Genomic DNA, 12,699 nt, shown 5'->3' with positions numbered 1-12,699 from the left:
GTCAGTTTATTTTAACCTTTAATATTAATGTAGTACCAACTGATTCCATGTGTATTTTACAGCATTATTTGAGAGATTATTTTTCTTGAGAAAATTTGCCATGTACTTTACCTGATATACAGTATATCCAAAATAACTGATATCGAATCAAATTTCAAGTTAGTGAATTGAAATGCATAACTATGATGACAGACTGGCAGGAAATGGTGCAAAACAGAAAACAAAGTCCAAACTTGGGCAAACATTTAACCCAACCACTTGGTTAAAACAACCCAATCGCTGGGTTTGTCCATTCTCAACCCAACTTGTGTTGTTTTTAACCCAGCATTTTGTAATAATAGTTGCAACTTGCACTCTTAAATGTGCATTGAAACTTGCCAGCTAATAAAACCTATGATCCAGAGACCATATTTATATAACATCTAAGGCTAAATGTAGATCTTAACTGGCTGAGTTAGATGGTGATTGACACTAAACAGTAGAAAATCAGTCCAGTCTCTCCAGCTGTAAATGTCATTGGCTGTTAAAGTCATGTGTTGCTAATAATAAATTGACATGTTGATAAAACAAGCAGTCTTTCAGAATGATCTCAATTACATGTAGCTTAGATCAGTTGCATACTATATGCATTAGTGAGTGTGGTGGTGCTTATGGGGTGTCGATCTGGGACGGGTGAGTATGAGGTTGGGAGGGAAAAATCACAGTAGCCACAACAAAAAACTAGACTACACCACTGCTTCAGCGCGAACAACAACAACAGAAAAAGACCCTCATTGGCCCATAAGAAACATTAAAAAAAAGCAGGTGATTGGATAGATGTGACATTTGGGTCACATCTGTCCAATCAGCTGCTGATCAAATCATGTCAATCATTTTCATTTACGTCGCTACTATTTCTAGACGGCATAGTGGCAAAATGTCCGAAAGAAATTACGATAGTGGAGCACAAAAAACGGAAAATACAAAGGTTAAAAGAACAACGTGAACAACATATACTACTGAAAAAAATCCCTAAATTGACTTGATACTTCAAGGCATTGGATACATCAAGACAGAAGTAGCGAAGTCACGCAGTTTGGGAGGGAGAGATCGTTAACGGCAGGAAATCCAAACATTCGTATATCATTCATCGACCTCAAATACGGCTTATCACTTGAAACATGTAAGTAGTAGCAACTTTACAGGTCCGCTAATATTAGCCTAGTCCTAGATAAATGTGCGCTATTATTAGGCGCATATCCATGTTTGTGGGGAGAGCGCGCTCACTGCATGACATGGAGGCGCCGGTGCGATCACTTAAAATACTTTGGTCATACAGATAAGAGTAATACAAACTGTAAAGGGTCTACTTTTATTTCTGTAAACTCACAATAACAGAAAACGTTGTGCTTTTGTAAAATGAAAACAACCAGGATGCGCGTTCTTGAAATGTCTACTTTTAATCCAACCAATTCAAATGGAAATTACATATTCTTAGATTATGTAATCAGTATAAAACATGCATATAGGCGCGTCCACTACTAGCGGATATGACGAATCAGCATCGTAGACTTCATCTTTGCAGTCGAAAACAGAAAACATTAACAATAAATTATTAAAATGTTTAGAAAGTCTGCTTGTTGTTTTTTTCACTACACACTCATAATAATTACGTTTGCAGGTGCGCTGTGGCAAGTTTTATGCGTGCGCTTGAGTGCTGATTAGGCTATGTATTATATATTGGTTTATACGATTTATTATGATTTTCAGTTTCTCATTTTACCTATGTGGTGTGGTGGTAATTTTCTTACTGTGGTGGTCCACCAGTTGAAGGAACATACAAGAAAAACTGTAGTATTGGCTGTCTCCATGTGTGTGTGTATGCCAGTTAACCTTAATATTTGCATGTGGACCATGTATGGCACTAAATACATTTTTTCAAGAAAGCATAATGATTAAGGGGGGGCCTCACACAAAGAGCAACCTAGGGGCCCCTGACCACCTTAATCCGCCCCTGCTCATGTATGCACCCAACTCCTACTCCCTTCCTTTCCCTTTAATTCAAGTCACTAAAGGTTCTCCAAGAATGCATATTCTATGTGTAACGGAGGCCAGACTGATGCTAGGGGTTGCAGCCTTTAGCCTCCTTGTTAGAGCATCCGACTCCCACGCAGGAGACCCGGGTTCGAGGCCCGCGCAGAGCGGGGTGAGTAGGACCTGGGTAGAGGGGTTACATTGGTGCCATGACCCGGATGGGAGTGAGGTTTAGGGGAGTGAGTGTAACGGAGGCCAGCTTGTAGTTGCTGTACTAGTAAACCTCACTCCTCTGATCTCAAGAGATGCTCTAGCAAGTGATGCTAGGGGTTGCAGCCTTTAGCCTTCTTGTTAGAGCATCCGACTCCCACTCAGGAGACCCGGGTTCGAGGCCTGCGCAGAGCGGGGCGAGTAGGACCTGGGTAGAGGGGTTACATTGGTGCCATGACCCGGATGGGAGTGAGGGTTAGGGGAGTGAGTGTAACGGAGGCCAGCTAGTAGTTGCTGTGCGAGTAAACCTCACTCCTCTGATCTCAAGAGATGCTCTAGTGACTGACGCTAGGGGTTGCAACCTTTAGCCTTCTTGTTAGAGCGTCCAACTCCCAGGCCGGAGACCAGGGTTCGAGGCCCGCGCAGAGCGGGGCGAGTAGGACCTGGGTAGAGGGGTTACATTGCTGCCGTGACCCGGATGGGAGTGAGGTTTAGGGGGGTGAGTGTAATGGAGGCCAGCTAGTAGTTGCTGTGCAAGTAAACCTCACTCCTCTGATCTCAAAAGATGCTCTAGTGACTGACGCTAGGGGTTGCAACCTTTAGCCTCCTTGTTAGAGCGTCCGACTCCCAGGCCGGAGACCAGGGTTCGAGGCCCGCGCAGAGCGGGGCGAGTAGGACCTGGGTGAGGGGTTACATATGTATGATGTATCTTGTGTATCTCACTTTCATGTTTGGTATCATTTTAAATGTCTCAGTGCGATTGGTAAAATGGTCTCAATTTCACCGCAGTCAGTTGAGTTATGAAAAAGATTGAAAACTTATGAGAATTCTGTTGTCCTTTTTGGGTGCTGTCTTTTCGATATCTGATAACCCACTCTTCCCCCCCAAAACAGGTGTTGGTGTAGTAAATATTTACAATCCTTTTGTTCTGGTCTGGGTATTTAAGGGAAAGTGCAGAGCAGCCAGGGGGGATCTTCTGTAGACAGAAACCCCCATGCCGTGAAGACACTCACACACCACTGTGTGTATATGCATTTCTTACTTTTAGAGTCATCTTTGAGCAATTAATGTTATGTGTTTATTATTTGAATTGGCTTCTAATTGTCTGACTATGTAAATGCCATGAAACATTTTTACCTGACAATTAAAATGTTATATTTGATTTACTCTGGATTCTTCTGAAATCATTATGACCAGTAGATTATTGGAGTCCATATTTCCTCAAATCTACGTCAGGATAGGTCAAACTAAAGGCTCAATGAAAGGAGCATGTTGCACATCATGTGAGACCTTTTGATTTCTGTCTATCACTGACTTAGCAAGTTGCAGTATCGTGACTATGAAAACTGTGTTTTTGTATGAACAAGCATGTGGCAGTTCGACTCAAATGCATTAGTAAACTCTGTACCCTCTGACTAAGAATCAGAAACTGACGAATTTGTGATCGTGGAAGTACATAATTGGCTGATGTAACTTCCTGTGTGATATCGGGTCCATAATGAACAAATAATTGAAAGTATGGGATACCCAGAATAATCAAATATCTAAATTAATACATGACCAATGATTAATTCCTAATTGGAAACACAATCTAAGAGTAATAATCATTTGAAATTGGAGTCAGATTAAACAAGCAGCTAGAGTAAAATTGAAACTAAATTCTAAAAATTAAGTGAACTTCACAGGGGCACTGAAAAGACATACTCGCATTTATACCTTCGTTTATGTGTAGGCCTATGTGATGTTATAGTACTGAAAGTTCACGAGTTTACACGTACATGAAATCAAAATAAAGTAATTTGTATAGTAATTTATGCACATTTGGCGTGCTGGCCGGGGGAGGACTCCGAGCTCGGAATTTGGCCCAAACCCAGAGTACTCCCTCTCCTTAACTGGGATAGAAACCAGCCAAGAGTGAGGTGATGGGGTGGTGGAGGGATGCTGTGAAACTTGTCACGGGATAGAGGTGAGAGACGGCTTATATACCGGCTTCCTCTTGCACTGATTGGTTGATTTACCTGAACTTGCGCCTCCCGAATTTAGTTAAATAAAACTTCATAAAGTGTGGAGTTCGCAGCAAAGTTTTTAGTAAAGTTATAGAAAAAGTGAGTTTAAAAAAAGACATTGTCAGAGAAGTGCTGTATGAGTACATTTATTGTAATAACCAAAAAATAACAAAATTAGACAAAACACTCCAAAAGTCTCACGGTCGCATAATGATATAGCACAAAGAATTTGTTTAACCACTTTGAGATTTTCTGCATGCTGTGCAATTTGGACTGACATAAACTATAAACTACAGCATATGATAAGCTACTGCATTTTTTCTTAGCTGTGTATGAAACACCCTCAGTTGAAGGTGTTATATGCTAACAGATAGCCATCGTTATACATGTAAAGTCTCCTATCAACAGGATTGTAGTTGAGATTGGCTATTCCAGCAGAAACCTTCTCAAAGGGCAAAGAAAGAGTGTTTATCTCTTGACCAGTGGTTGTATCGAAAGCATAAAACACCTCTTCTTGGTAAGTATTAACAAAGCGTGTAGCGTACAGGACCCCGCACACCATAAAAGTGCTGGTGACGGACCTCTTAAAGAGATGTGTCTTCCAGGTATGTGTGATATTGAGCTCCAGTGGGTCTAAGCGACTCACAACAATGTTGCCGTGGTTCTCCTCGGTGGCATATATAACCCACACGGCGTCTTGATCAGCCTCCAGGTCGATGTCTGTCCAATCACGGCAGCTGTAGTAGCAGAAAGGGAACTTGTTGTCGATTCCGGCATCATCTAGTTTCACACGCTTGGTTGCTTTTGTTGTAATGTTGAAGCTGCAGATCTCAGGAGTGTTGTAGCACTGGTAAAATACGGTATTGTCGTACAGTATAGTGCCAGAGCCCTGAACAGCATTGTTGTGGCTGTAGGATGATGCGATGTATTCATCTTTGTAGTTCTTGGTGGCCATGAAATCTTCGTACGAGTTGTACATCCTGATTGTGTTCCCATGCTTGTTTCCACTCACCAGACAGTGTTCCCAATAACGTTCCTTGCTGTTCTGTTTGGCATCCCTACCCCAAGCACCTGAGATATATGAACTGGAGATGGAATTGAGCTTGGTGACAACTGGAGAACTTATGTTGGACATGATACGCTGATGACAAGTGCCTGCAAGTGGGATCACATGAATTGGTCATATGTTCAGTAATCAGGTAAACATATTTTACCTTCTCTTTCATGAAAAAAACAAAACAATTTTCATGCTGTTGAAGACATAAATGAGACTACAACCTAAATGTCAAAACATTTCTCCACTCACTGAGAGTTGTGTACTTACTTCTGAAGTCTTCAGGTATAGTTTTGCAGGTCTGTGCTCTGTTGTTGAGGTCACGTAGCCTCGTTTTCATTGTCTCTAGATTGAAGATATTGCTTTTGTACATGTTCTGGATGTCCTTCTTTGCCCTAGTCAACTGAGAGAAACAGAGACATTGTCAACATATCTTTGAATCCAAAATCAGAAATCTGTTTTTTGTCTTCCATTTTTTTGGCAATTGTTTTGTTCATTTTTGATTCAACAATTGTCAATTGATGGAACTTCAATGAAGGGTAAACTGTAATCAGAAGTCATTTTCCGAGTCTTCTGATTTTTGGATACGAATTCAGAGTAAACATGAGCTTCATGGAACAGCAGTTATCATGAACAATGACTTAGATTACAGTGTTTCTCACACAAAACTATCGTATGGTTTCAGAAGACTTGTAGCGACCATTGTCATTGTTGACTAAAACTACCAAAAATTGTTATTAGTAATTTAATTAAAGGTGATATATATATATATATACAGTGCCACTTGAAAGTTTGTGAACCCCTTGCAGAATCTGTGAAAATGTGAAAAATTTTAACAAAATAAAAGAGATAATACAAAATGCATGTTATTTTTTATTTAGTACTGTCCTGATTAAGATATTTTACATAAAAGATGTTTACATATAATTCACAAGACAAAAAAATAGCTGAATTTATTAAAATGACCCCATTCAAAAGTTTGTGAACCACTGATTCCTAATACTGTGTGTGGTTACCTAAATGATCTACAACTGTTTTTTTGTTTTGTGATGGTTGTTCATGAGTCCCTTATTTGTCCTAAGCAGTTAAACTCTGTTCTTCAGAAAAATCCTCCAGGTCCTGCAGATTCTTCAGTCTTCAATCTGAATGATTTTGAGATCCATCTTTTCACACTGAGGACAATTGAGGGACTCAAACACAACTATTAAAAAAGGTTCAAACATTCACTGATGCTCCAGTAGGAAACACGATGCATTAAGAGCCGGGGGGTGAAAACTTTTTGAATTTGAAGATCAAGGTAAATTGTACTTAATTTGTCTCTGGGAAACATGTAGGTATCTTCTGTTGCTTCCAAAGGGCAGTACTAGAGGAAGAAAATTGATATTTAAACAAAATAAGAAAAATGTGGACATCTTTATCCTGTTCAAAAGTTTTCACCCCTGACTCTTAATGCATCATGCTTTCTACTGGAGCATCAGTGAATGTTTGAACCTTTTTTAATAGTTGTGTTTGAGTCCCTCAATTGTCCCCAGTGTGAAAAGATGGATCTCAAAATCATTCAGTCACTGCTGGAAAGGGTTCAAATATATAATAAAATCCTTGAAAACTGAAGAATCTGCAGGACCAGGAGGATTTTTCTGAAGAACAGAGCTCAGTTTAACTGCTCAGGAGAAACAAGGGACTCATGAACAACCATCACAAAACAAAAAAAACAGTCGTAGATCATCCAGGTAACCACACACAGTATTAAGAACCAATGGTTCACATACTTATGAATGGGGCCTGAATATTCTGAATATATATATATATATATAAATAGGCTATATAAGATGAAAAACGTAAACTTAAAAATCTTTAAATTAGAAATGTTGCTTCGTCAACTAACTGAAATAAGTTGAAGTTAAAGAATTTAAATTTCTAAAACTGAAATTAAAAATAAATAAAAAGAAAAAAAACTAATAAAGGACAAAAGCACTAAATAAAATAACATACTAGTGACAAATCATGTGGACTATTTTTTGGTGCTTTTTTATGTTGTTTGGGCATTTTTTTGAAGACCGGGGGCCTCATTTATAAAATGTTGCGCAGAAACCGTCCTAAATTTGATCTTGCGATCATTTCTCAGATTCATAGAATAAACGTACGCACAGAAAACGAGCATACGCCTCTCTTTAAGATGTGAAATCTATAAATTGCAAATGATCTTGAACTTGCACGCAGCTGAATGGTTTTAGTTCTCCGCCTTGTAAACAACGCGTAATTAATGTCATTTACATATAAAAGATCAGTAGTCATCGTCCAAATCCTTTAATTTAAAATGGCGGGCTGCAAGATTAGCTAGGATTTCCAAAAACCTGCATTACACTGACAAGGAAAAGTGCGTACGTCTGCTTAGACCCTGATGTGGCGCTAATTTTTATAAATATGAGCGTTGGCGTGGATTTATGCGTACGCACACTCTAAGATCAAATCTGTGTGTAAGCACGCTTTATAAATGAAGCCCCTGGTGACTATTTTAAGAAAGATTTACCTCTTTCAGAAGGTCATTGGTCGCTTTGCTGGGGTTTTTCTTGTGAGCATCATTGGCAGTATAATAGATTTCGTCAAGTTCCTCCATCAGCTGTCGCAGGTGAAGGGCGTTGTACAGGCCGTTTGTGTTCAGATACTCGAACGGTTTCAGGCGGGCTGTGATGTCCTTAAGAGTGCGTTCCATCTTTGGCAGTTGTACATTTCTGTCCTTCACCTGAATGTTACAACGCAAATGAGTTCACTGAGATGATTTACTTCAAGAATGAATCTACAGTGTGACTTTAAAGGAGCTCACCTTTTTATGAAACTCTATAAGGTTGTTCTCACAGGTCTGGACTTGTTTTGCAACTCCCTCGAACTTCACAGTGGGGAAAGCCCAGAGAGAGCTGCTTAATTCACAGACACAGGAATCATTCTTCTGTTCACCTGTAATTCTCTGAGCCTGGACAGTCGCCTGATTACACACATAAACACATATACACACAAGATAGTGATTCACAAACTGTCCTTTTAATTCTGCCTTTTATTGAATATTTGCTTTTAATTATATTTAAACAATTATATGAAGACTTTTAATGCGAGAGTTAAATTTTGAGTAAATGTTTTTAAACATTTATTAACTTTATTTTATTGTATTAGATATAATAAATGATTTAAATAAAATAATCTTGTTAATTGTTACCTTAATTAATGCTTTTAATAGTTTTTGGGAGTCAAATAATGAGATATACTATATAACCACTATATATATATATATATACATATATATATATATATATATATATATATAAATAAACAGTACTGTATATTTATTTAAAGATATATAGACATATGCAGATCATTTAACTAACATATTTAAATTCATTTCGTTCCATTAAAAAAAAAAAACATTCCAGTTAAGACAATAAAGAAATCCAAAACAGATAAAAGAAGGGACTTACTGTGACTGTGAGGACCAACCAGTAGAAGAGCATGATGAGCAAATGACCCCGAAAGGCTAAAAGTCTTGCTTTAAACAACACAATCATTTTGATGTTGCAAATACATAAAGTATTACAAAAGAATTTTGTAAGAAAAAACATATCTCACAACAAATCTGCAATTTCACCATTATTTTTAGAAAGTGAGGCAAAACAAAGTTGAAAGTTTGAAAGTTTGTCAGTTCATGATACAATTTTCCAATACTCATGGACCTGCTAAAGGTGTTCACAAAGATAAGATGAAGATTGCAACAAACTGTTCCACCCAAAGAAATGAAGAAATCATTATTTCACAATAACGATATTAAAACTCTGTTGCTGCTACCAAACATAGTTTATTATGAGGTCCCCTTTCTACCTTCAGACATGGGTCAGTCTAATATATTCATTTTGTTGATCCTCATTCCTCTAACTTTCACTCAGGTAAGAAAAAATCAACACTATATATAAAATAAATTGTTTTTATATATTCCTACATGACTATAAAATACAAAATGACATGTTTTTGCTTGTTTTATATAATTTAATCTCCTGTCATTTGGTCTTCACAGTCAGTGAAAGGGAAGGTATGTGTGTGCGATCTAAAAAATTCAGATCCTGCTTTCCCTATGAATAAACTAATGAAAGTAGAGACCTCTGCCTTACAATGCACTGGGACCATCACTTCACAAAAGGTAAATTTAAATATATATATTTTTTTCTCTCATTTTATCTGTTGTTCAAATATATTCTAAATAACTAAATGAAATTAATTGTGTTAATGTAAATATCTGCAGATGACAGAATTAGACAGGCTTGTGCTGGGTCTACAACAACGCATCAAGCAGCTAGAGGACAACGTGGTCATGCTAGAAAAGGAGGATGACAGGAATCTATATGGGGCCGTGTCTCTGCGCATCATTGAGTTAGAGATTGCCGAGATTCAGGGCCTCTTCAACAAACTCAACAGTACCACCACAAATTACCAGCATCTCAGTTTACAGACTGCAGCTCAGGTGACTTTCTGTACAAAAAAGGGCTTTGTCATTATTATTATTATGGTAACACTTTACAATAAGGTTCATTTGTTAACATTAGTTAATGTATTAACTAACATGAACTAACCATGAGCAATACATTTGTTACTGTATTTACTAATCTTCATTAACGTTAGTTAATGAAAATACAGCTGTTCATTGTTTATTCATGTTAGTTCACAGTGCATTAACTAATGTTAACAAGATTTTAATAATGTATTATTAAATGTTGAAATTAACATTAACAAAGAATAAATGCTATAGAAGTGCAGTTCATTATTAGTTCATGTTAACTAATGAACCTTATTGTAAGGTGTTACCATTATTATTATTATTATTATTATTATTATTATTTTCTAATATTCATTTATTTGGTTCTTTTGTTTCTGTAATAATAACTTTTTACATAAATTAAATAATATTCAAGTTTTAATAGGCACATCTGTTGTCTTAAAAATAATACTTGTACACAGCACCAGTAAATATAAAATAAAAAATGAAAAATTCTTGACCTACTGCAATGCAATAAATACAATCTTCTTTTTAAGAGAAAGCACTAAATATAAAGTAATAAAATTTAAAATAAAAATCACTAAAAAAGGTAACTTTATTTTGTACTTAAAAATAAAAATTTTAAATAAAACTAAAACTAAATATGGCATAAAAACAACCTCAAAAAACTATAAAAATAAGTAGTATACATGGTAAAAATAATTATATGTGGTATTTTTCTTAAAGCTTGACGATATGAAAGACACAATGGAGGAGCTGGAGAAGTTTGACAACATGCAGGTGATAAAGAAAGAACGAGAGAATCAGCGCATTAAGAGGGAGCTGGAACAGTGTAAAGAAGAGATCAAGGCTACAGCACCACCTCCTACAGTTCCCCCAGGTACGCCAAAGACACAAATAATCCCTTAACTCAAGCTTCCTGAGCGTTTTCATTATTAACCTCAGCAGAAATCCACTCAAGTCTCATATTTCTTTTTCTCTTCTATCTTTGTAGCCCGTTGTGGTCTGGGTCGTATGGTCAGTGTGGTGGGACCTAGAACGTATTCCCTCACGGTATACAGCACCTCCTATCCCTATGGTGCTTGGGGTCGAGATGCAAATCCTGCTCCAGGAGACGAGAACAAGTACTGGCTGGTTGTGTTGTCAAGTAGTAATGTATATGGCTACTTTGTCCGCCAGTACAGTACATTGAGTACTCTTTTATTAGGTATAGGACCAAAAGATACCTATATATCAAGCTCCAACCCAACAACAAACACAATTCAGGGCCCAAACATGGTCATGTACGGCAATGCGCTCTACTATAACTGTTACTACACATACTCCGTCTGTCAGTTCAACATGACGACTCGTTCTGTCAGTACTGTGGCTTTACCTAAAGATGCAGGTTACAACAACAAGTTTCCATTCGGACACCTTGCCGCAGCATACAGCTATACAGATATGGATTTTGCCACAGATGAATCAGGCGTCTATGTTATATACGCGTCCACAAGCAACTTCGGAAATGTGATTATCACTAAAGTTCAAACTAGCAACCCGCCTGCTTTAAATCAGACATGGTCCACTTCTCTTCACAAAAGGACCTGTCACAAACACCTTCATGGTGTGTGGTGTGCTTTATGCTACTCGTTACCTGGATAAAGAAACAGAAGAGATCTTTTACTCTTATGACACCAAAACAAAAGAAGAGCGCTTTGATTTGAAAATTAATATTAAGAAGATGCAGACTAATATTGAGTTTCTAAACTATGACCCCAGAGATCATCTGCTGTATGTCTATGGTGATGCCTACATTCTAACTTATGAGCTCATTTTTCAGTAAATCTCCAATTATTTGAGACATAAGTATGACTGCATCCCATTTCACATACTGTCTGTACTAAATAGTATGCAAGATTAGAATTAGTACATTACAAATTATTGTACATATCGTAAAGATAGTACAGTAGATCGAAATTTTACGTGTGTATTTGCAGGGTTTTTAAGCATAAACCCAATTAACTTTAAGATAATTAAGTTAAATGCTAATACTTTCAAAGGGTTTGTGGTATCAATAAAATTTGGTCCCACTTTATACTAGGTGTCTTTAACTACTATGTACTAACATTTAAATTAATCATTTGATACAATACACTTACTGTGTACATACATGTTTTTACATTGTACTTATATTTTAAAAATACCTGCATGTGATTACAGCTGTAATTAATTTCTGTAATTACATTTATAATTACCCTGTTGACCCTTCCCTTACAATTTAACCCTTCCTTAAACCAACCCATACCACCAAACCTGTCCCTAACCTTACCCGTGTCTCACCTCAGTAGCAGCAAAAGTGTTTTGCAATACAATATGAACACAGTAAGTACATTGTACTAATTTTTTGATGCAAGTACATGGTAGGTAACAACACCTAATATGAAGTGTAACCGGAAATTATTATGTACAATTGCTTTTGTTCTGTCTTATTATACATTCAAAAATATATACATTCCCATCACCAGTGAAGTATGTAAATTGAAATGCAGCCTATGAATGTCTTTTCACTGCATACATCTTTGAATGCTTAGCTTTGTTACGTGAGGTGAAGAGATTCACAAATGTATCGCAAATTTTGTTTCTTGAAATAAATCACAGCAAAGTTTATAAAATGTGTCCGCTGGATTACTACTGCAGACAAATAATATTACAATATTATGACAAAAAAAGTTGAAATTATGGCATAAAAAGTTGGAATTGAGATAAAAATAAAACATTCTGACACCATCTCATAATTATGACTTGCCAATCTTTTTCTCATTTGGCAGAAATAGATTTCCATAAAAGCAACTTAAAACTATATTTATAAATATACAGTTGCATGTGAATAATTTTAA

At 36.9% G+C, this 12,699-nt stretch overlaps 2 protein-coding genes across 4 annotated transcripts in view; one reads left to right on the top strand and one right to left on the bottom strand.

The window, feature by feature from the left end:
• Positions 1-4,359: 4,359 nt before the first annotated feature.
• Positions 4,360-12,699, bottom strand: part of LOC127506723 (olfactomedin-like) — a 36,736-nt gene continuing 28,396 nt past the window's right edge. Inside the window, exons 1-5 of one of the 2 annotated variants that reach the window (XM_051883466.1) lie at positions 8,754-8,845; positions 8,108-8,266; positions 7,814-8,026; positions 5,554-5,686; positions 4,360-5,384 (exon numbers count right to left, since the gene is read on the bottom strand). In XM_051883466.1, coding sequence (XP_051739426.1) covers positions 4,573-5,384; positions 5,554-5,686; positions 7,814-8,026; positions 8,108-8,266; positions 8,754-8,840 — 1,404 coding nt within the window. In that variant the 5' untranslated portion in view covers positions 8,841-8,845 and the 3' untranslated portion in view covers positions 4,360-4,572. Of the gene's footprint in view, positions 5,385-5,553; positions 5,687-7,813; positions 8,027-8,107; positions 8,267-8,753; positions 8,846-12,699 lie in introns of those variants that run through there. The other variant, XM_051883468.1, reaches the window with a different exon arrangement.
• Positions 8,931-12,699, top strand: part of LOC127506722 (olfactomedin-4-like) — a 35,665-nt gene continuing 31,896 nt past the window's right edge. Inside the window, exons 1-4 of one of the 2 annotated variants that reach the window (XM_051883463.1) lie at positions 8,931-9,215; positions 9,344-9,466; positions 9,569-9,787; positions 10,547-10,700. In XM_051883463.1, coding sequence (XP_051739423.1) covers positions 9,066-9,215; positions 9,344-9,466; positions 9,569-9,787; positions 10,547-10,700 — 646 coding nt within the window. In that variant the 5' untranslated portion in view covers positions 8,931-9,065. The remainder of the gene's footprint in view (positions 9,216-9,343; positions 9,467-9,568; positions 9,788-10,546; positions 10,701-12,699) is intronic. The other variant, XM_051883464.1, reaches the window with a different exon arrangement.

Source organism: Ctenopharyngodon idella, chromosome 24, assembly GCF_019924925.1.
Source record: "Ctenopharyngodon idella isolate HZGC_01 chromosome 24, HZGC01, whole genome shotgun sequence".
Taxonomy (NCBI): Eukaryota; Metazoa; Chordata; class Actinopteri; order Cypriniformes; family Xenocyprididae; genus Ctenopharyngodon; species Ctenopharyngodon idella.
This window is presented reverse-complemented; position numbering and strand designations above follow the sequence as displayed.